The 23,572-nt window shown below is 54.7% G+C and overlaps 1 protein-coding gene across 2 annotated transcripts in view; it reads left to right on the top strand.

The window, feature by feature from the left end:
* Window positions 1-23,572, top strand: part of IGSF21 (immunoglobin superfamily member 21) — a 279,944-nt gene that overhangs the window by 216,934 nt on the left and 39,438 nt on the right. For both annotated transcript variants that reach the window (XM_027522157.1, XM_027522155.1), the window contains exon 4: window positions 17,164-17,282. In XM_027522157.1, coding sequence (XP_027377958.1) covers window positions 17,164-17,282 — 119 coding nt within the window. The remainder of the gene's footprint in view (window positions 1-17,163; window positions 17,283-23,572) is intronic.

The following is a 23,572-nucleotide window of genomic DNA, read 5'->3' as shown; positions in this document are numbered from 1 at the left end:
CAAGACCACCAGATCCAAGAGACCTCCAAGCCAGGACAAAGCCTTGAAGACCCAAAATTTCATTTGAAAAAGTGAATTCTCTTCTTTGTTCTTGAGTGTTGTCAAGAGCAGCATCTTCTCTCTGTGTGTGCCCCGATGACGTCGTGTTCCTGGGACTCCTGGTCCTTTTCCTTCCCTCACCCAGCCTCTGGATGGGATGAATCCAGATGAGATACATCCTTACCCGGGTACCTCAAAGAACAGCAGAGGATGGCTGTGTGATTGGAAGAAGCATAAACACTGGTATCACTGATGGTGATCAATAGAAAAGGCAACTACAGCAAGCATGGCCTTAAGTAGGCACGTTCCGCGTGTTACCTCACCTAACCCTGGCGAAAACCCATAGGAAAGGCGCTGTTCCCATCCCCGATTTTAATGGCGGGGAGTAGAGGCACAGAGAGGTAGAGCTAGTAGGTCTACCTCATGTCACACAGCTAGTAGGCGGAAGAGTCGGGATTCAAAGCAGGCTGGAGTCTGTGCCACCAACAGCACCATGCTGGGCATCCAGAGCGTTGAGGCAGGCGCCTGTGGTGGGTCTGGAGTGTGCACGAGGAAAGTGACCGTCACACGGAAGAACTTCCTCAGAGCCCGGTAACTGAGGCGTGGTGACCGTGGGTAGCTCCTCCCAAACCAGGACCGTGGGTCGCACCACACCCAGGCGTCCGTTGGCATCTCTTTGGGCGAGTGTAGCTACTGTTCCATGACATTCGAGCGGGCGTTGCCCTTGGCCCCTCCTCCCGGACCCAGGTGGGTGGACAGCTGCGTCTTTCTTCATCCACGCTTTCTCAGCGCCACCACCAGCACCTCCTCCTCACACTGGCGATCAGCAGAAGGAACAGATGGTGGAAGCTTTGGTTTAGCGTGATGCATTCATGAACATTCACCAGGCCATTGCTCACTTCTGCAGGCTTGACTCCGCTGTTAAGGGTGTGTGTGTGTGTGTGTGCGTGTGTGTGTGTGGTGTGTGTGCGCGCACATGTGTGCATGTGTGTGTGTGTGCACACATGTGGTTAAACAGGACTGTTCCTGTCTCGGCCTTGTTGAGAATCCAGGGTGCTTATTCCAGAATCTTAAACCCGGTGGGGCTTGGAGTGGGAACGCCTCTGCGCAGGTGGCTGTCGCTCCAGCTCTTCACGGCAGGATCAGCTCTGAGCATCTGACGGTCCCCACTCTGCCCCTCCCCTCCTCCTTCAGTTCCCCAGTAAGCCCTTCCTCTCATGGAGCCTCACTCAGAAACCAGGGATCACAGGTCAAAGCCAGCAATAAACAAGTTCTGTTTGACTCACCCTGAGATTTTTTTAAATTTTTTTAAAAAAAGCTCAAAATTAAATCAATGACAAACATTTGAAAATCAGATTTCACATACAAATCTTTATTTTTGACTTCTTTTTTAAAAATGATGATGTGGCCTTTTTATTTTACCAGTTATTTCCAAATGATAGCAATTGACTCCCTTAAGTAGTAGCTAGATTTAAACCAAGGAATAACCGCTTTATTCCCCACAGTGCACACCACTCTCTGGGGCCTGAAGCTGTATCTATTGGTATTAGTTTTGTGGCTACAAGCCCCAAAAATCAAAGTAAATGTGTCTTAAATTAATTAAAAGGGCTTTCCTGGTAGCTCAGCTGGTAAAGAATCTGCCTGCAATGCAGGAGACCTCCCAGTTTGATCCCTGGGTCAGGAAGATCCCCTGGAGAAGGGATAGGCTACCCACTCCAGTATTCTTGGGCTTCCCTGGTGACTCAGACAATAAAAAGCATGCCTGCAACGCAGGAGACCAGATCCCCTGGGGGAAGGGAACAGCTACCCACTCCAGTATTCTTGCCTGGAGAATTCCATGGACAGAGGAGCCTGGCGGGTGACAGTCCATTGGGTCGCAAAGAGTTGGACGTGACTGAGTGTCTATGACAAATTAGTCAAAAGTTTAGTCTTCTTTCTCCTGAGTCCCATGTAATGTCTCCAGAGCATATAGGATGTTCCATGGTATTAGGGACCCAAGATCCTTCACTTCTGACGCTCTATTGTGTATGACCTCCTTCTTAAGTTTGCCTCAAAGTCCGAGAAGGCTGTTTTAGCTCCAGCCCTTGGGACTACATTCCAACCAGGAGGAAGGGGGTAGTGAGAGAAGAATGCATCTCTTCCCTTAAGGCCCCTTCAGGAAGTTACACAGAACACCTTCACTTACACCCCACTGGTCAGAATGCAGTCACATGGTCACATCTGCTGCAAGGGTGACTGGGAAATGTAATCTTTATTTCATGCAGCCATGTGTCCAGCCACCAGGGTTCTATTACTATGAAAAGAGAATAGCTGTTGAATTGCGGAACTTTCTTACACAGTCCACATGTAAGCTTGTGGAGAGGAGACCTTGTCTTTGACTTTGTCTCTGAGGTCCTGTTACTTCATTGGTGACTAGCATACCGTTGTTCATCTCATGGAGTCGCTCTGAGGAATTCGCGAGGAGACGGTCACTTTGTTAAGGCCTGTCTCCCCCAACTAGATAGAACCCCAGCTCCATGAAGACAGTGATTTTTGTTTGCATTGGTCACAGCTGTACCTAGGGCAGGTGTGTCTAGCAGCACGTAGGGGAGGCCCTGACACATAGTAGGGACTCAGTGAAAATATACTGAATGAGTGAATGAGTCAACAGATGTGTCTTGAATGTCGTCTGAGTCCGAGGCACTGTGCTGGGTGTGAGACGGAGCAGGGAGCAAGATGCCTTCCAGCATTCACATCCCCATGGCATCGAGCCCACAGCTGAACACACTAAGATAAATACCTATTACCTTGGATGAAATCTCGGTGCCAGCCAGAATCCAGGCGTTTTAATTTTGTTTTGACAAAGAGGCTGATGGGAGAGGCTGGAGTCTCCCAGCTGTGGGCGGCCCCGGGGCGCCCTGGCCTGACCTTCTCCCCCTTCTCAGCCCCCACGTCGTGCAGGACAGTAAAACATAATTGGCTTGCCCTACTTTTTAAGAGAATCCAGATTGAAGAATTGGGTTTTTTGGTGGGCTGACCTGTTTAAGAGCCTTAAGAGGAAGCTGGGAATTTCAATTTTCCACTGCCAAAGCAAGGCTGTTTTTAGCTCAGCTTTGATGAAACAGCGGGAATCAGGTTCGGCCCTGGGTCACCCATCAGCTGACCTGGTTGGGAAAGGCCTCCTGAGGGGCCCCGGGCTCAGCTGCAGGCTTGCAGGGAAACCCGAGGTTTGTTTTATTCAAACGGAGTAATTGGTCCTGCTTTGAAGCAGCGCCGGGGCCGTCCTGAAGGAGACAGGGAGCGTTAGGCCATGCTCAGATGTTGGGCCCTCTTCACGGGCTCCTGGAGCCAGGCAGATCCGAGTCTCCACCCCAGCGCGCTCAGGCTTTAGCTGTGTGACCTTAGACAAGTTGCTTGCCCCCTCTGGGCCTCAGTTTCCTAGTCTGTTCAGTGAAGTCTGTCATTTCTATCTCCCTGGGCAATTGTAGGTATGAATGACAGAAGGTCCGTGAGCTGCCATGTCCGTCGTGGACTCTGAGGCTGCCTCCCCTGACTCTGTCCCTGCAGGAGGCCAGGCTGATTGACAGCCACAGCTGGGGGCATGGGGGGCAGGCTGACTCCAGCCCCAGCAGGTGAGGCTTCTCCGAATCGCAGTGCTTTGGTGTGCCGTCTGCTTCTCTAAGGGTCAAGAACTATCTTTGAGCCTCTTTTCTGATCCTTCTGTCAGACTGTGGTTGAAGGGGTTGGCCTCTGGGCCACTGCGGTCCCATATTAAAGGGACCCATGTGAGGGATTCTTGCTGGAGTTTGCTTCCAGGAAAAAGTGGTCCCTGCAGACGAGGCGATCTGACCTTGGTCACCGAAGGTACAGCCGGGCCATGCACCCAGGGACCTATGCTGCTGCCTGCAGCTGGCGGGAGGCCCGGGCAGAAATCATTGCTCTAGAGCCTCACCCCTCTCCAGCCTGGGGGAGTGGGTTTCCATTCTGCCGCTGATTTTCTGCCTGGGGGAGCGACCTTGCAGAAGCCCAGAACCCAGAAAGGTAACAAGCATGTGCATTCCAGACATCTACTCTGGAGCCTGGCCGCCAGGGTACAAGCCCCAGCTCCACCATCCTTTGGCTGTGTGACCATCAACAAGGTCTAAACAACAGCCCCGTGCCTCAGTTTCCTCTTCTGTGAGCTGGGCTGATGATACTGGTACCCAGCTCGTGAGGTTGTTGTGAAGGCCGATCTTTACTGATGGGGAAACCCAGGCACGGATGTGAAGTGACTTGTCCCAGATCCCTCGACTACAGCACTTGAAGGCTGGGAGCATCTGACACTCGGGAAGCTCCATTATTATCGTTACTATCACTTTTCTCATTCCAGAGCTTCTGTGAGGGCTAACAGAGGTCAGGTCCATGCGCCTCCCAGGTGCCCTGCACACAGTGGGTGCTCAGTGAACCATGCAAAGATGAGCGAGGCACACGTTCCTGAGCCTCTCCCTGTCCAGTGGCCTGACTCTGCCTCACACACAGTAGGGGCACAGCCGTGTTCACTGAGCACAGTCAGAGTGATCGCTGACGCCAGGAAGGGCCTGGGTCCCTGGGACAGCCACGGTCCACACCGTCCCCCTCCTGCTGAAGGCAGGCTTGTTTCCAACGGGCTTGGTGTCTTCCTGATGCCAGCTCTCACCCACTGCCAGGTACAGAGGCAAAGACAGATTCTGGTTAAAAAGCAAAGTGCCCCTGGGGCTAGAAGGCAGGCAGCCAGCACGGCCCCCTGGCCTCAGCCCTTCCGCCTGGCTTCCAGTTGCCTCATCACCCAGCTTCCCTGGTCCGAGCTCCCTCTGGCCCGTCTCTGGCTTCTAGTTCCCTACCGCCCAGCATCCTTCTCCACAGGGCATACGCCCCACGCCGAGTGCTTGCGGGGCCTGGGGTGGCAGCGTGGGGTGGAGACGAGGGGGAAGGACTGTCCTGAACCCTCGGGCCCTCCCGCCCTTGCCCGCCTCCCAGCCCAGACCCTGTGTTGAGTGGGCTGACCATGAGGGCCTAAATGGATCAATCAGGATGTGGAGGAGAGAGTGGTTTCCATGGCAGCGGCAAGAGGCTAGAGAAGAGAGGCCAGGAGCAGAAGGGGAGGGGAGAGAGCGGGAGGGGTCAGCACGGGAGGAGCGGGGAGGGGGACGCCGCAGGCCAGAGGGGCAGGAATGGGGTCAGCAGAGAGACGGGGAGCTGGGGCTGGGGTTCGGGGCCGAAGCTCAGGGCAGCAGCTGAGCAGGGTGGGAAGGGCCAGGATGGACGGCACGTTGACCCCCACCTTCCATCAACCGGGCGTCAACAAGGCCAGAGCAGCAGGGACCAGTGATTCTAAGTGTCATCATCCTGCATCCCGGTTACTAATTCCTGGGCATCCCAGGCTAGGATCCCTCCATCTAGAAGTTTCCTTGGGAATTCACCTTTGGAAGATTCAATTTGGTTTCCCACAGGCTTTTTCCCACCTTGGAAACAGGTCAGTTCCCATTGGCCTACAGAGAAATGCCAGCTGCCCTCTCTGGAGCACCCCTCTGGGCAGGAATGAGGGAGCTTCCAGAGTGATCTTGTTCCAGCCTCAGAACAAAAGGCTCGCTATGGCGGTGATGCAGAAGCCAAGGACCTGCGAGGCAGGCAGGGGACCGGCCTGAGGACACGCAGCCCGCGGGGGACGAGCTGTGTTTGGATAAGCATCCCGCCGCCCCTGCACCTTCCTGTCCAGCACACAGGGTCCCTTCTGGGTGAAATGCTAGAACCGAGCAGGGTGTGGCTCAGGGGTGAGCCAGCGGGAGGCAAGCCGAGTCCCTGGGAAAGTCAGCGGAGGGGCAGGGTGGGGTCTCGCGGGTCCTCACCCTCAGCATAGCGAGGGGCTGTCCCTCTGCAGCACTTGGACCCTAATTAATGCTCACAGGAAGGAATTGCTCATCCACAAATCTGGGCCAGGAGCAGAGCCCAAGGTGGGTCTGAGGTCCCTGGATGGGTGGAGGGTGGAGACCAAGGCAGGAAGGGTTGGGAAGGGCGCTTGCCTGTTCTGGAACTTCTCCCCTGGCCCCTCCTCTATCTTCCCTCTCCAACCGCTGGGCCTGCGTTTGATCAGAAGCCACAGAGAGTTTCATCCCCACTGAGAGGTTTTATGACGGAAACCATTTTCAGGTTGGAAAGAGGGATGGAAACCGCGCTAATGGCTTTTTAAAGGTTTGGGGGGCGGGGGAAGAGTTTAGGCAGTTTCTGGAAAGAAGGAGAAAACACACAAAGAAAAAGGGAATAAAGCTCTCAGCGCTGAGGGAGGGGCTTCTGGGGTTTCCTGCCCAGAGGTCCCTCTCCCTCCTCTCCCCCGGTCCCCCTGTTCACCTCTGCCTGGGGCTGCTCAGGTGTCCCCAGGTGAGCCCACCGCTTTCAGACTGGCCAGACCCTCGACTGGCTCCTCGGCCCAAGCGGCAGTCTGGAAGCCGGGTCCCCAGCTGTGGGCTTGCAGCCCCTTCGAGCAGTTCTGACGCGTCCTTCTCCGACCTGGCTCAGGGGTGAAGTTGGGCCCGCACTCTCCAGCTCTGCGTTGTAGAATAGCACCAGAGTTTTCCGTCTCTCTGAGACCCTGACTCACAGAGCCTCCAGCTTGTGGTGATCACAGCAGTAGTTCAGTGAAAACCCATTCTGTTCCCCCACCCCCACCCTGTGGGGGCTCCGTGAGCCCATCACCGACCTCAGACAGCCCTCAGGGGCCGTCTGGGTCTGTTTCCCAGGGCCCTGTCTGGGTCAGCTGGCACCGGGCGCCCGCCCTCTCCAGCCGCAACCTGCTGCTCGCTGCTCTCTGGACCGAGTCAAGCCACTCTCTGCAGTGAGCTCATTTGTTACAAGGAAGGTGGCCGACATCCTGATTCCCTGAAGCTGAAGGGTTCCTGGAACACGGGATCTTCAGTGCTAAAACTGAAAAGTCTTAGACAAACCAGAACTTGCTAGCTGGTTAGGACCGAGGCTGGGAACTTCCATACGGTCCAGGGGCTGAGACTCCGTGCTCCCAACGCAGAGGGCCCAGGTTCAACCCCTGGTCAGGGAACAAGCTCCCACGCACCACAACTAAAGATCCCGCGTGCTGCTGTGAAGACAGAGGATCCCGTGTGCTTCATCTAAGACCCAGGGCAGCCAAATACATTAACATTTAAAAAATAGACCAGGCTGGACCAGGAGATCTGGTACTAAGGAGGAAAACTCCCAGGCTCATCCACGTTCAACCTGTCCCCATAGGACAGATCCATTCACTGAGGGGGAAGCTCTGTCCTCCACCAGCCTCTCTGCCTGGCACACTCCCCATGGCTGCACACCCGTCCTGGGGAATGTCTCCCCAGTCTGCTCCTGGAAAGGGCTTACCGGAGGAGAAGATCCAGGATTTGGTCCAAAGGAGGAGAAGGAATGTTTCTGACTCCTCGGGTCACAGGCAGCTTCCCCAAGAGTGCAGTAACCAAGGGAGACTCAGGTCTTAACATTTTGGGTGACTTTAGCCAAGTCCACGCCAAATGGGATGAGACCCTTTGCCCTGGACCCAATTCTAGGCTCTGGGTCCCACCTTCTCGGCTGACCTTGAGGGTAGACTCACCTCCAGGAGGCAGACTGAGATTCAGCATCAGGTCAGTGTAAAATGAGAGTGTTGGAGGCCACCTGGCCAGCTTCGTGGCAGCCTCTGGTGGTTTCAAGGACCCGTGCAGAGCTGCAAAATCCATCCATCTCAAGCAGATTCCATTCAACCATACCGTCGGTGCCTTCCAGGCTCCAGGTTCTGTCAGTTTGGTAGAGCCAATGAAGGGGGCCTCCCCAGTGTGTCTAGTGGGAGAGGGCAAGTTTAAACAGATGGATGGATGCAAGGCAGAGGGAGGAGGGCTGAGGACCTGAGACCTACCTGGAGCTCTTTAGAAACTCCTAAGGCCCGGCCCAGAAACCTACTCGAATCTTCATTTGAACCATATCCCCAGGGGATTCTCCAGCACATTCAGATTGGAGCCCAGTACCCCAGGACCTTCTCAGGGTCTCCTGTAGAGGATCCCATCCCAAGATAAGACCTAGATGTAGATACACCCTTTCTTTCCTGTCCACAGCTGCTTTCTCAGACCTGCCAGTTGCAACAAATGCTACCCCCAGCAGCCAGTCCGTTTCTGACTGCATGGGGAGGTGTGTGTGTGTGTGTGGTGGGGTGGTGATTGCAGCCATCCAAGCCCCATGGAGGGAAAGTTAGACGTGATGAGGGCGGCTGGGTGGTGGGGCTGGGGAAGCAGCTGGGGCCGGCACAGCAGGTACATCCCGGGGCCACTGGACCGAACCAACAGATCTGGGCTGTCCGTGAGCTCCCACCCAGGCTCCGTAAACTGCACAGGTGTGCGGGAGGGTCACGTGCCTCGACCCGCACCCCACCCTTTATCGGAGAGCGGTGTTTCGTTAGCAAACAGCCCAGCAGCACCCAAGGCTGCCAGGCCTCGTGGACGATTCTGTTAGCTCTGCCTCGGAGCCCTGCAGAGACGAACGGCATGCTGCAATTGTGCCTCTAGGGTCACAGGGCCGTGACATTTAAACCTGGGGAGGAAGCAGGTGTTGGAAGGAGGGAGAAGCAAGGTCTGGGCCTCGGGGAGTGTGCAGCCAATCGGGAAGCATGGCAGGCGCAGGAACAGTAAAACTTCATTCCTTTCTACTTGAGATCTTTCCAGCAAGCATCATGGACAGCTGGGCAGGCACCCGGCTAATAGCATTGCGGGGGGTGTGTTTAACCTACTTGTGAGAACGAACTATTTCCAGGCTCCTTAGAAGCTCCGTTTCTATGCAAACAATGGTTATACAAATGAAAGGCTCTCTCATCTCTTCATTAAAGCAGAGCCTCAAAGGACCAATCGCTACCTGAACCTTTTCCATTAGCCTGGAACGAGGTACTGTCTACATAAACGAAAACCCCTGCGTGACAGAATGCTTTTGAAACAGGGTAGACTATCAAAGTTCGGTTCTTACAAGTCTTCTTATTCCGCTGCTGAATTTTGGCAAGAGATGTGAGGCCACATGCCCCTTTCTTCCCTCCACCCCACCCTCCCTTCCTCCTCTCTGGGTTCAGGGCCTGATCAAGGAGGGTCCCACGGTCAGACTGGGTTTGGACCCGATCCTCCAGTGGCTAGAAGCCATGGGGAGGTTTTAAATCGAGAGAGCCAGAGCCTCACTGTGATAAGGCCACTCTGGCAGCAGGGAGGGGACTCGGGCAGGGTGATGGCAAGAATGAGGTTGGAAGTGGAGCGGGTCCAGGCGGAGCAGAATCCGCAGGGTGGAGGGAGGGCGCTGACCGCGGGTCACCTGTCCTGCCAGCGCCCGTCCCCTGAAAGAAGACGGGAAGGAAAGGGAAATGTCACCCACATTGTCCTCATAGGGAAGTCCTGCAGCCTCCCCCTCCTTCCCTGGCCTTTTTATCCATGCGGCCACACCATGCCAATAGGACTTGCTATTTTGGCTTAGAGCAGCATCTTAAAAGTAGAAATAAGGTAATGTGCAAGGAGCTGCTTCTAAAGGAAGCACCCCAGGTAGAGTGTGCAGAGCCAGAAGGCCATAAAAAGCCCAGAGGTCCTCATACCACCTCGTGTGAATGCAGGCAGGCTGTGCCCTCACGTTAAAACGCGCCCAGCGGCGCCTCCCTGGTGAGAGCCCGGGACAGGTGAGAGCGTGCTCTCACAGAGGCCTGTCCATGGAGGCTCACAGCAGCTGTATTTGTTGTGGCCAGAGAGCGGCCCAAGCATGCATCAACAGGTCAGCGGATAGATCGGAGGGGGTGTTCCTGCCATGGAGGCTGCTCAGCCTTAAAAAGGGACAGACTAGTGATAAAGGCAGCATGCAGGAATCTCAATAATGACGAGCAAAAGAGACCCAACAGAAAACAGTGCACGCTCTACGGTTCCATTTATACGAATCCCTGGAGATCGTGAGCCTGGCGCACAGTGGCAGATAGTGGACAGGTGGTCGCCTGGGGTCAGGGGCAGAGCAGGGGCACGAGGAAGCTTTGGGGCGATACGTTTCCTATCTTGACTGTGGCAACGGCTTCAGCGGTGGGTATACATGGCGTGGTGTGCGTGCTCAGTCACTCAGTCGTGTCCAACTCTTTGAGACCCCATGGACTGTAGCCCACCAAACTCCTCTGTCCATGGGATTCTCCAGGCAAGAACACTGCAGTGGGTTGCCATTTCCTTCTCCAGGGGATCTTCCCGACCCAGGGGACCGAACCTGGTCTCCTACACTGCAGGCAGATTCTTGACCATCTGAACCACCAGGGATATTCAATGCTTTATTGTAAGATAGACTTTGTGTTGGATGGTTTTGACCAACGATAGGCTAATGGTAGTGTCCTGAGCACATTTAAGACAAGGCTAAGCTTGAGATCCAGTAGGTTAGGTGTACTAAATGCATTTTTAGCTTGATCTTTCCAACTTTTAATGGGTTGATCAGGATGTGACCTCATTGTAAGTCGAGGAAGATCTCTGTTGCTCTGTCTCCTTCCATGCTATGCACTCCACACTGCAAACACAGAAGATGCTTAAGAGTTTATTTCAAAATTTTAACCCATTAATGGCGTAGGGAAAATCTGACAAGCGCCAGGCTCTTCTCTAAGTGCATATGCATTTCATTAATTTAGGTTTCAGGTCTCAGCAAAAGTCACTTACTGGGTCATCTGATTCACCAACAATACGGGAAGAGTAGCTCTAAATTCTGCAGCCTGCTTCCTCCCAGCCCCGCCCTCTGCCCCCAAGTCCATGATCTCCAGTCTGGGAGAATCTAGAACTCTTCCCAGTGGAGAGACAACGTCAGGAAAGGAAGGATGATCGGAAGTTGTAAAGTCACTGAGTGTGGAGAATGTGACTACAAAGGGCTCTGCAATTAAGGGGCCGCCGCGAGGTGGGAGAAGGGAATTTAGGAAAATAAAAGACCATCCCATTTCTCCCGGCAGGGAGGAAGCAGATGGCTCTTATTACCTGGAAAGGTAATGAGGCTCAGAACAGAAAATACGCTGAAGAGCAGCGGAGGCAAATTCCAGTCTCTAGGAGCTCAAATTAATTTACTGGGGAAGGAAGATCCGAGAAGCAGTGTGGGGTTGGGACTGGAGCATCCAAAGACCTCTCCTGGGTCTTGGCATCCATCAGACTTGGTTCTGGATCACAGCGCCCACCTACTCCCTCTGTGACCTCACAGCCCCTCTTCTCTGGATGCCTGTTTCCTCATCTGTACAATGGAGATAATATTATTGCTATATAATACATACCAGAGCTGGTTTTAGACACTGCATTATAATCGGGTGGTGTCAAGGATCCAAGGAGATATGGTATCACAATGCCGCTCATTGTAAATCTCTGTAAACATCAGCTCCTCCCAAAGGCTACAGTGTCATAAGGCAGGTATTGTAACACTCATTTATGAGCTGGAGAGACCAAAGCTCAAAGAAGCCAAAGAACTTTATCCAACCTCATGCAGCTAGGCAGGTGCAGAGCCCAGACCAGAACCGAGGTGCCCAGCTCCTGGCCCTGGTAGCTTCTGCCACCCTCATTCATACAGAGGATATTCCCGGAGAACCTACCACGTGGCCAGGCTCACCTCTAAGGAGCTTATCTGCTTCCCTGGGAAGGAAGACAAATGGGTACCAACGTAGCAAGATATGGATAGGGTCGGTGCTCCAGACAGACACAAGCCTGGGGAGGTGGAGAGGGACTCTGTCTGCACTGGGTGTGGGCAGTCAGGGCAGCCTGCCTGGCAGAGGCAGCACCTGAATGTGAAGCCTAAGGGCTACTAGTTACCTAGTGATTCTGGTCCATTGGACTCTCAAGCCACATCAGCTCTGAGTTAAGCCCTTGAATTATCCCACATAATCTTCTCAACTGTCTGACGGAGAGGGGTCATGAATGGGGAAAGCAACACTCGACTGCCAGGCTTTGAAAGAGGGCTAGAGGCTTGTCGTGGGAACAAGAAAGGAAGAGTGGCCCAAGCCAAGGGAATAGGCTGGACAAAGAATCGCAGATGCAGGAAAACGTCCTGGCATCTCTGTGTGCACCTGCGCAGGCCCCGAGCCCTAAGCTCAGCGCGGGGCACAGTGCACAGCAGGTGTGAATACCCGTGCTCAACATGGATTGCCTACGGCCCTGGCCCTGGCCCTACGGGACCCCCAGTAACCAGGCTGTGCCCAGCCTCGCCTGAGCCACGGGGGCGGTGGGGACAGCCAGTGGGGCCCTGGCTGTCTCTGTGCCCAGCTTTTCAAACACAGAGTTACTCGCCCTTCAGAACCACTGTCAGTGTTAGTAAACTCCAGCTGCTAAAGTGTATTACACTGAACTAGCCAGAAACCTTTGCCGTTATTAATGGTTTATTGATTGCAGCCCATGGCTGATGAGAGTAGGTCTCCTCACCCCCAGGCCCCTCGGGGCCCTGCTATCTGCGGAAGGCCTTCTAGCCGGCATGCAGATCAATGCCACTCAAATCTGGAGAAAAAGGGGGTCTCCCAGCCACTTAATCCACTTTAGAACGATAACAGTGAAGGCACAGGCTCAGATGAGGCGCTGAGAAGAGGCGGATTGGTCCAGATCAAAGCTGAGTGGGAGCTGCTGAATCTGCAGACAGGAACGAGCATCTGCCTTTGTGTGGGGGAGGGGACGGGGGTACAGCATGGTTTGCAGCAGAGAGAGACTCACACCACGGCTTTCTGGAAGGTCTCGCCGTCCACTCATTTTGCAACTCTTGTCTGAGTACCTACCATGATGACAAGCATGGGGCAGGGCCTGGGACACACTGGCAAGCCAGCTAGTCGCAGACCTGGCCTTCATGGATTCTTACTGTGTGTGGTGGGGGAGGAGGATGCCTGTGAGTCACTAATGTAAGCCATTAAGTTACAATGTAGACAAGGACTGCTAAGGAGAAACCTCCAGGGACCTGCTGTAAGAGTTAGCTATTGCTACATAACAAGCAGCCCCAAATCCAGATGGTTTAAAGCACCAGCCATGTACTCTTGCTCAGGAGGCTAAGGGTTGGCCAGCTTTATTCCCGAGTGTGGCCTTGCCTGGATCAACTGAGGAAGTGGGACCTCCCTCCACTTACTCTCAGCCTCCATCAGAGGCTTGTCCTCAGGACAGAGGCAGAGGATGGACAGAGAGGGGTAGGTGGGGAGGGAGAGACAGAGATCATTCTTTCGAAACTTAAACTTGGAATTTGCACACCATCACTTTCACCACTTTTAGCTGAAGCAAGTCATAAGGCAAGAATGGGGAAATAGATTCCTCTTCTAGGTAGGAGGACTTCCCTGGTGGCTCAGGTCAAGTAAAGAATCTGTTTGCAATGTGGGAGACCTGGGTTCAATCCCTGGGTTGGGAAAATCCCCTGGAGGAGGGCATGGCAACCCACTCCAGTCTTCTTGCCTGGAGAATCCCATGGACAGAGGAGCCTGGTGGGCTTCAGTGAAGAAGACTCCACTTCTAGGTGGGAAGAGCTATGAAGGCATTTTGCAAGATACAGGGAGGCTGTTAATCCAGGTTATCACAGGAATCAGTCCTCCACGGCCACCTAGTCCAGGGGGCCACTCTCTAAGTAACTGTGTGACTTGGAGGTTGTGGCCAGAGGAAGAAGATGCACCATTGGCGGGAAAACAGACTGTGCAAGCAAAAGTACTAACTCAGAAAAGAAACCTGGCTCGACACACCGTGAGTGTCACCGATAATGGATCCTGCGTGGGCTTTGAAACGGAAAAGAGACATTAGTGGGAAAACTGGTGCAATTTGGGTAGAGTCTGGAGTTGAATAAATAACGATGTATTAATGCTGGTTCTTAGTCTGACAACTGTACTATGATCGTGTAGGAGTTAACAAAGGGGGACACGTGAGGGGTGTTAGGGAACTCTGTTCTCTGGGCAACTTTTCTGTAAATCTAAAATATTCCAAAATCAAAATTTGTTTTTAAAAAGGAGCTTGGCACCTGGGAGGGATGGAAGCAACACCACTGTCCCTGGAGGAAGGAGGGCTGAGGCGTGGTGGGAACCAACTGTGCTGAGGCTTGCTGGCCCAAATAAGAATCCTGGTCTTCACCTGAGGGGCAGAAAGAAGCCTTGGGAGGGCTTTAGGTAGGGCACCGCCATGAATCCCATTTGCATTTGAAAAGATCTGGGTTCTACCTGGAGAAGGATCAAGAAGGAGGTTAGCATAGCAGAGAAGCTGGTTAACTGTTCCTCCTGTATTTCAGGTGAGACAGAGGTTGACTCTGCAGATACAGGGAAGAGGATGCTTTAGGACATGTCTAGGAGGTAGGACCACCTGACCTGCCTCTCGAGAAGCCTGTGTGCAGGTCAGGAAGCAACAGTCAGAACTGGACATGGACCAACGGACTGGGTCCAAATGGGAAAAGGAGTGCATGAAGGCTGTGTGTTGTCACCCTGCTTATTTAACTTCTATGCAGAGTACATCATGAGAAACGCTGGGCTGGAAGAAGCGCAAGCAAGGATCAAGATTGCCGGGAGAAATATCAATAACCTCAGATATGCAGATGACACCACTCTTATGGCAGAAAGTGAAGAGGAACTCAAAAGCTTCTTGATGAAGGTGAAAGTGGAGAGTGAAAAAGTTGGCTTAAAGCTCAACATTCAGAAAACTAAGATCGTGACATCTGGTCCCATCACTTCATGGGAAATAGATGGGGAAACAGTGGAAACAGTGTCAGACTTTAATTTTCTGGGCTCCAAAATCACTGCAGATGGTGATTGCAGCCATGAAATTAAAAGATGCTTACTCCTTGGAAGGAAAGTTATGAGCAACCTAGATAGCATATTAAAAAGCAGAGACATTACTTTGCCAACAAAGGTCTGTTTAGTCAAGGCTATGGTTTTTCCTGTGGTCATGTATGGATGTGAGAGTTGGACTGTGAAGAAAGCTGAGCACCGAGGAATTGATGGTTTTGAACTGTGGTGTTGGAGAAGGCTCTTGAGAGTCCCTTGGACTGCAAGGAGATCCAACCAGTCCATTCTGAAGGAGATCAGCCCTGGGATTTCTTTGGAGGGAATGATGCTGAAGCTGAAACTCCAATACTTTGGCCACTTCATGTGAAGAGTTACTCATTGGAAAAGACTCTGATGCTGGGAGGGATTGGGGGCAGGAGGAGAAGGGGACGACAGAGGATGAGATGGCTGGATGGCATCACCGACTCGATGGACGTGAGTCTGAGTGAACTCCGGGAGTTGGTGATGGACAGGGAGGCCTGGTGTGCTGCGATTCATGGGGTCGTAAAGAGTCAGACACAACTGAGCGACTGAACTGAACGGAACTGAAGAGGTAGAACATTCAGGACTTGGTCACTGACGGTGTTTAGGGGAGCAGAGAAACAGGAGATACCAAGGATGGCACCTGGAGTATCACTTGGATCCCTGGTGGAAGGCAGGACCGCTCGCAGAGCTAGGGGACTCAGCAGAAGGAGCATCCAAGGAATAGTCCCAGGCAAGCAGCTGCCCAGGCAGACGTCCCCAGCGCGGTCGGCTTTACGACCTGCATGTGTCACCTGAACACAAGCACCATGGCTGCCCAAACACGCCGCCCGTGTCCCTGCCTCAGCAATGCGCCTGCTGCACAGCCCACCTATGGGCCGTTGCCCGTGCGCTTCCACCCATGTGTCAGCTGGGTCCTTATTATTTTCTTACACCGCTTGGGTAGCTGCCAGCTCCATGTGCCCCGAAGCCTGCGTCTTCACAGAGATGTCACCTGCGCAGCGTCACCTACGCCTCAAGTGGCCTCTGTAACAGGCACTGTAAGCGTCACCTGAACACACCACTCTGGGGGTCTGCCACTGCCAGCCCTGCCCGGCAGAGAGGCGCTTTATTTTTTTCCAAGCTAGCTGAGTTACCAACAAAGAAAACAGTTCCTGGAGGAAAACAGTCCCCCGCTGTTTCTGCTGTCACCATGCTCTTTTCCTTCAAGATGGGAGATAGCATCTTCCCCACCAAGCTTCCCTGATGAAAAGCTCCCTATCCTTGAAGTCCTTTCGTGACAAGTCGGTAGACCAGGTTTCAGCCTCCGTGTATTCTGTGGAAATGAAGATGTTTGCTTATGCTAACGTGAGCTGGGCGGTGAGCAGCAAGGAGCCATGGTTAGATGGGTTGGCTTCCTTCGTGAGACCCCTGGATGGGGAGAGGCTGGGAGCCCAGGGGTGTGTGTGTGTGTGCGTGTGTGTGGGGCGGGGCACGGAGGTGTGGGTGGGGGACCGTGAGTCACAGGCCAAGGGGCTGGAAGACAAAGGTGGGGGTGGGGACAGCTGAAGAGAGAGGGGAAAGGCGTGGCCTCGGAAGCAGCAGGTGTAAGAGAGGCTGGCTGACCGAGAGCGACCTGAGCTGGCGCGGGGCTGGGTGTGAAGGCGGACTGAAGGACACGCCTTGGCACCAGCAGGGCTGGGACAGGCGTGCGGGCCTCGGAGCCTCCGCCCGCCCTTAGCCACCACCCTATCCCCCCACCAGGCCTCTGGTAGGACCGCAGGGCCAGCGTCACGGGTAGGGCCCTGTGCTTGGCACTTCCTGGGGTTCCCTGGGCATCAGCTTCTTCTTGGAGCTTTCTGCGGCTGCGTGAGAACCCCCAAGACGTGAGCGCAGAGACCTTCCTTCTGTCGTGGCCAGAACAGGCCCCTTGTTGGGTGCTCCGTGAGGCCCAGAGAAGGCCGGAACTCGCTCCAGGACGCACGGGTTTCCCCGTCACAGCTGCATGGCCTCTGAGCTCCAGGTCAAAGCTCCTCCCCTTCCGAGTGTCCAGATCTCACTTGCCAGAAGCCCCCTCTCCCAGACAGGCATCACAGCATCCAGGAACCACAGGCAGTAGCCCCTCGACCATCTCAATGCGGTGTTCCTGCTTCCAGAGGTCTTGAGATCACATCGTCACATGTAATCTTCACTGCAGGCCACCCCTTCACCCTCCGGAGCCTAGGGCACAGGGCCTGGGTGCCATCGATGTTCCGTGAAGTCGCTCCCGCTCCCAGCAGGGTGCGGGTGTGCGCTGGTGGGTCCAGGAGCGTTGCTGAGAGAACGCTGGACGGTGGGGCTTTGGGGGTTGGTCTTCTCGGTGCTGTGACTTCCGGCCCCGGACGACGGGTCTCCATTCTGCTCCTCTGTGCCACCCACAGGCTGCCCGAGGTCCGCGTCTCCGACAACGGCCCCTACGAGTGCCACGTGGGCATCTACGACCGCGCCACCAGGGAGAAGGTGGTCCTGGCGTCAGGCAACATCTTCCTGAACGTCATGGGTGAGTGCGGGGCTGTGGGCCCTGGTGTCGCCGCGTGTGTGCACGTGTGCCTGAGTGCGTGTGTGTACCCAGGCACAAGGAGGGGCTGGCCCGGGAACCACCTGCCCAGATGCCCGCCATACTGGCAGGAGACCCTCTTCTCGCCTCGGCTTGCCCTTGAGGGCCCGAGGCCGGCCGTGCCCAGGCGTGACCTGTAGCTTCCCAGGAACCCCTTCTCCTTCCAGCACTGACACCCGGGCCTTAGGGAGGCGGGGCTCAGCCTCATCCCTGGAGCCCCGTGGACTCGCAATTTGGCGGGCGAGAATTTTACCAGGAGACCACCCATGCACCCGGACTCGGTGCTTTGAAGAGGCTCTGATACATTGATTAGGATGAAAGAGGACCCGAAAGGGCTCTGGGACTTCCCAGGGGGCAGCAGCCTGCAGCGGCCTCTGGGCCTCAGTTTCCCCTTCTGTAAGATGGGAGTGAGATGCAGGCCAAGTGGGACATCATGGACCTCCCAGCTCCAGGCTCTGCAACCTGCTGAGGTCACAGGGAGGAGATGCTGAGCTGTGTGGACCCTTTTCCAGGTGGAAGCCAGGAGCCATGTTCCTGGAAACCCTGTGGGCAAAGTGCAATGGGGGGTGGACCCTCCCCAGCGGGGTGAGACTCCGGGAGCCTCCGGGGGGCACGGGAGGGGGTTGAGACAGCACCTCAGCGAGGCTGCACACGCACTGCAGAGAGAATGTCCCCTCTGTGTGCTTCCCGAGGCCTTTCCCAGAGCACAGACACGTTGGCGGGCAGGTTAGAGAGCGTGCTAGACTGGACGTCGGCGTTCCTGGGTCTCCACCCTGCGTCTGTGCCTCCATCTCTCCATCTGTAAAATGTGGACAAGCATACCAGCGCCTGTCTCTGGTGGGTGTGGCCCCATACCCCGCCTCAGTTTCCCAGCTTGTAAAACACAGCCTTCTCCCAAGTGGTCTCAGAAGCCCCTGCCGGCACTGGTGGTCTCGCCAGGCGCACTCCTGAGTTCTGGGTCAGCCCTGCGGCCAGGATTCTAGGCATGTGGTCTTGACTCCAGACTGTGTGTTCCCTGCTTTCCTCATCCAATGACATATATCAGGGAAACAAAGCTTGCTGTACTCGGGCCAGCAGTGAAAGCACAGAGGCCCCGTGGAAAGTGACTGCTTCTGGGAAAATGGAAAACCTCCAAAGGCCTGACCTCCAGAGGGACACCGAACCCCACAGAGTGGCAGACTGTGTATTCTGGCTTCCGGGGGTCGGGCCATGCTGGGAGGGGCTACACCAGGGAAATCTCCCCTTTTGCAGTCACCCACCCACGGAACAGCTCCTGTGTACTTCAGTAAGAAATGTTCTCAGCGTCTGGCCCCGAGCAGGTCACATCAAGGAAGCCAGTGAGGAATGAAACTCTGTCTGATCGAGGGGCTCCCAGTCTGACGAGGGCCATAGGTCACATCAAGGAAGCCAGTGAGGAATGAAACTCTGTCCGATCGAGGGGCTCCCAGTCTGACGAGGGCCATATTCTCAATTGTTTACGCATCAGATATTTGTTGGGAACCTACTATGTGCCAGGCAGTGGCCACACGCTTTCGGCAGGAAGCATCTTTGTCCTTAGGGAATGCGAATCTGTGCGTGCTGTGGTTTAGTCGCTAAGTCGCTGCATGAGGCAAGTCTAAAACATGAGCATAGACAGGTAAGTGAGATGACTGTGGGCTCACTCTCAGTCGCTCAGTGTCTGACCCTTTAAACCCCCCTGGACTGTAGCCACCAGGCCCCTCCATCCGTGGGATTTCCCAGGCTAGAATACCAGAGTGGGTTCTCATCTCCTTCTCCTGAGGAGCTCCCCGACCCAGGGATCAAACGTGCGTCTCCTGCACTGCGGGCGTGTTCTTTACCACTGAGCCACTGGGGCCACTTACGAGATGACTGTTGATAGTGATGAACATTGAGAAGAAAATCACGCAGGGTTATGGGGTCAAGAGTCACTACAAGTGGAGTGGTGGCTGGTTTAGAAAGGGGGCTCCTGGAGGCCATGCACTTAAGTGCTTTCCAGACCTCCCAGTCAACCGAGGGGAGGGACTCGTTACCCCTATCTCGCAGACACAGATATGGATAGGCACGAGAGAGCTAGCAACTTGCTTGAAGGCACACAGCGAGGATCACGAAGCCCTCCTGTGATATCAGGCCACTTCGTGCTGGGGTCGGAACCCAGGCCTCTTGACTCCCAGGCCAGCTGGGTTGCACAGATGGAGGCAGCGTAGGCGGTCCGGGTGTGGCCGTGTAGACGGTCCAGCTGAGGCAGTGTAGACAGTCCAGCCGAGACAGTGTAGACAGATGGAGGCAGGGTAGACAGATGGAGGCAATGTAGACAGTCCAGCTGAGGCAGCGAGACAGATGGAGGCAGTGTAGACAGCCCAGCTGAGGCGGTGTAGACAGTCTGGCTGAGGCGGTGAGACAGATGGAGGCAGGGTAGATGGTCCAGCTGAGACAGTGTAGACAGATGGAGGCAGTGTAGACAGATGGAAGCAGTGTAGATGGTTCAACTGAGGCAGTGTAGACGGTCCAGGAGGCACATGGTCTCACCAGCTCACCGAAGGATCCTGAGCCGGTTCCTGCCCCCCTGGGCCTGGTGCCCTTCTTCGCACAGTGAGGAAGTGGAGGGAGGTAGCCCTACGCCTCTCCCGCCAGCTCCCACGGAGGCAGAGGTCTCAGGGCCCAGCCCGGGGTGCCCAGCTGGCCCGGCGGTGTGCTCCCAGCAGGCTCTGGGGGCAGAGGCTCTGAGCCTCTGGGCCTCTCCCAGGGCGGGTGGCGGTCAAAGCAGGGATGGGCAGACAGCTCATGAGACCCCAGTTACCGAGCAGGAGGCTGAGCTACCAGGAGGGACCAGAGAGGGGCAGGCAAGAGATGCCACCCTCCCCACCCCAGTGCCCCAGAAAGGCTCTGACCCCTGGACATTCAGGGCATCCCAGGTGGGGCTGCCCTAGAATAGCCGCCTCCCCCATCTCGGTCCATCCTCTGACTGTCCTGCTCAGAGACCACCGTGCTTGTCACCAGTCTCTCCAGCCCTGTTACCCCTGATGGGTCAGGCTCGCCAGTGCTCACTGTGCCCACAGGCCTGGATACCCTGTCCCACCCTGGCACGTGCCCGATGGTGGGTGACCCTCCTGCTTCATGCACGTTTTCTTACGGAATCCTAGGGACAGCTCTGGGAGCCGGGAGATGTTGTGACCCCTGTTATAAGAGGAGACGGAGGCTTAGGGAGGGAAAATGATTTATCTAGGGTTGTAACAGCCATCTGAGGCCAAAGCCCACGGTCTAAACTAGCGGTTCTCAAACTTGAATGAGCGTCAGAAGCACCTGGTGGGCTTATGAAGATACAGCCCCTGATTCAGCAGATCTGGGCAGGGCCTGGGGATCTGCATTCCTTACAGGTTCCCCGATGATGTCGATGCCAGGACCACATTCTAGAACCGCCGGCCTAAACCTCTAAGTCTTCCAAAAACACTCATTCTGTAATATCTCTGTTGGTATCATTATCTCTACATGTATCAGCAGCTACTCTTATTTATAGGCAAATATATTTCTCCTTCCTCCTTCTAACTCTCACCTGCCCCCAGACACGGGAGAATGCCCCATCCCTTCCACATACAAGATAAAAAAGGACATGCGGGTTCGGATCTGAATCCCAGATCCACCAGGTGACCTCGGATTCATTGGCCTCCCTGGGCCTCAGTCTCTCCATCTGTAAAATGGGGGTAAGGATACCTCCTTCCTAGAGTGATTGTGAGGTTTAAATCAGAAAAGGTTTGCAAATACCTAGCCCAGCCTGAGGTGGCCAGGAGGCTCAGTAGGTCTGATTTCACTGTCTTTATGCACACCATCTTGGCGTGCCTGCTCTCAGGCACGGATGTGGCTGCCTCCTCCTGGCCCCTGGTTTTAGCCCTGGCACAGAGAAGTCTCGTCCACTGTTTCTTATTCCAAAGAGCCTTAAGCCAGTCTGAGAAGTGAACGCTCACAGCTTTGTACACCGTGCTCCTTGGAAAGGGGGCCCAGGTCCTGGGAATTAGGGCGGCCCACCCTGTCTATCCACCCTCCTGTGGATCTGCCCGTCCTGGGAGGAGCCAGGACACTTCCCAACCTTGAAAAGGACAGCCACACCTCACCCTTGACCAGTTTGTCCCAATTCCACGGTACTTCCAGCGGAGCCTTTCACCTGATTCTCACAACAGTCCCTAAGGGGCAGGGTTGCTGGTATCCCCAATTCCCAGATGAGACGACTGAGGCTCAGAGAGGAAAGACCCCACTGGTGGCTGCCCCAGCCCCAGAGTGGCTTGGCTTCTGAGGCTCACCAAGGTCCAGACTGGAGAGGGAAAGGCTGCGAGAGACCGAGGCGCTGAGTGTAGGGAGTGTAGAGTGTATCATCTCCTGTGACCCAGCGGCCGCATCAGACCACGAGTCAGAGCCTGCACTGTGCACGCTGTGTGGACCCAGACACAGAGAAGCGAGTGGCTTGCTCGGCCAAGACGGCGAGGATTCAATGACATAATCCAGAGTATAGAAGGTTCTGAGCCCCGGCACAGTCTGAGCGTTCCATAAACAGTACCTCTCTGCCAACTACTATACATAAAAGAGACACAGCAGCCCTCCTACTGCAGAGCACAGGGAGCTATGTTCAGCATCTTGCAATAAACCATAATGGGAAAGAGCATGAAATAGAATATGCATATATGCATCCATATATATACGTATGTATATGTGCATCCACAGGAGCGGGTGTATGTGTGTGCGTAACTGATGCACTTCGCCGTACCCCAGAAATCAACACAACACAGTGATGTGTAAATCAAATTATTCCTTGGTTCCGTCCAAAGGTTAGGCCTCTGTGCTTTCACTGCAAAGGCCTGGGTTCAGTCCCGAGTTGAGGAACTAAGAACCAGGAGCTGTGCAGTGTGGCCAATAATAATGATGATTTCTTGAAAAACAGTGCGTGTGTGTGTGTGTGTGTGTGTGAGTCGCTCAGTCTGTCAGACTGTTTGCAATCCCATGGACTGTAGCCCACCAGGCTCCTCTGTCCGTGAAATTCTCCAGGCAAGAATTCTGGACTGGATTGCCATTTCCTTCTCCGGGGCTCCTGCAGAGGAAATGAGAATTAGACGCCTCAAGTCCAAGGGAGCCTCCCCGGACTCTCTCAGAGTAAATCGACTATACTTCAATATGCGTAAATACATAAATACATAAAAATAGTATCTGTCACCATAAATAGTGTTCATGTCAGTTGAAAATCAGGCACAGTTAGAAAGGTTTAAATTTTGTGTCCCCCTCCTCCCCCACGACTCTCTTCTTTAAACAGGTAGCTTTCAGAAATGAAAGCCGACTCACTGTTTTGACCCGTCCGTGGCACGATGTAGAAAGATCCCATTCTGTCACACGCATGGACACAGTGACCTCCGAGCAAGTGGAGGTCATTGGAAGCTGGGGTCTCCTTTCAGCCACCAGGGACCCTAAGGGCTGTGGCAGCCAACAGCAGGGCAAGACAGCTCCTGCCACATTTGGGGGACCGTGGGCGGGGCACCGAGGCGCTGAGCAACATCCACCCCTGCCCGCACAAGCCTCACAAGCCCAGAGCGGGTCCACGGGAGAGGTGGGCGTCCTGGTCTGCCACCACCAAGACGGCATCCGTCTGGAGCATTCTAACGCGCTGTTTCCAGAGGCCTCGGGGTGGAGATCAAAATGCATGCGCGGCTGTAATTTCACGCCTATAACACCCCCGCTCTGTGGCGGGGAAAGACATTTGGGAGCCCCATGGGCGACACCGAGGGTTCGCACTGCACACAGTCATTAAAATGTTTTTATCCGAGCCGCAGATAAATTGTAAGCCAATTTGAAAGTTGCATGCTGGGCCCCGGGAACGCATTATACACAGTCATGGAAGGCTCGCCGAGGCTCTTCTTGGGGGTGTAGGTCATGCAGGGGAGCGTGTTCAGCCTGGGATGTTACAATCAATTAAATGTTGAAGGGCCCAGACACCCCCACCCGCCGAAGCAGAAGAGGCTGTTCTTGTGGTTCTGCCGCAAGACCGAGGCACAGGGCTTCTGGGCCGCCCTCCCCGGGCAGAGCTTCCTCCGTGGGGCCTCGAACCCAGAGCCAGGAATCAAGGCCCCCAGCAGGCAAGCCCTCTGTGCCCATCCCTGTGCCCTGAGTATTGACGCTACGGTTCATCGCGTGACTCTCACGAGTGCCTCTCAGAGCAGGTGTTGTCATCCCCATTCTACAGATGAGGAAAGGGAGGC

Source organism: Bos indicus x Bos taurus, chromosome 2 (assembly GCF_003369695.1).
Source record: "Bos indicus x Bos taurus breed Angus x Brahman F1 hybrid chromosome 2, Bos_hybrid_MaternalHap_v2.0, whole genome shotgun sequence".
Taxonomy (NCBI): Eukaryota; Metazoa; Chordata; class Mammalia; order Artiodactyla; family Bovidae; genus Bos; species Bos indicus x Bos taurus.
The sequence above is the reverse complement of the archived record's forward strand: the minus strand, read 5'-3'. Positions and strand labels throughout refer to the sequence as shown.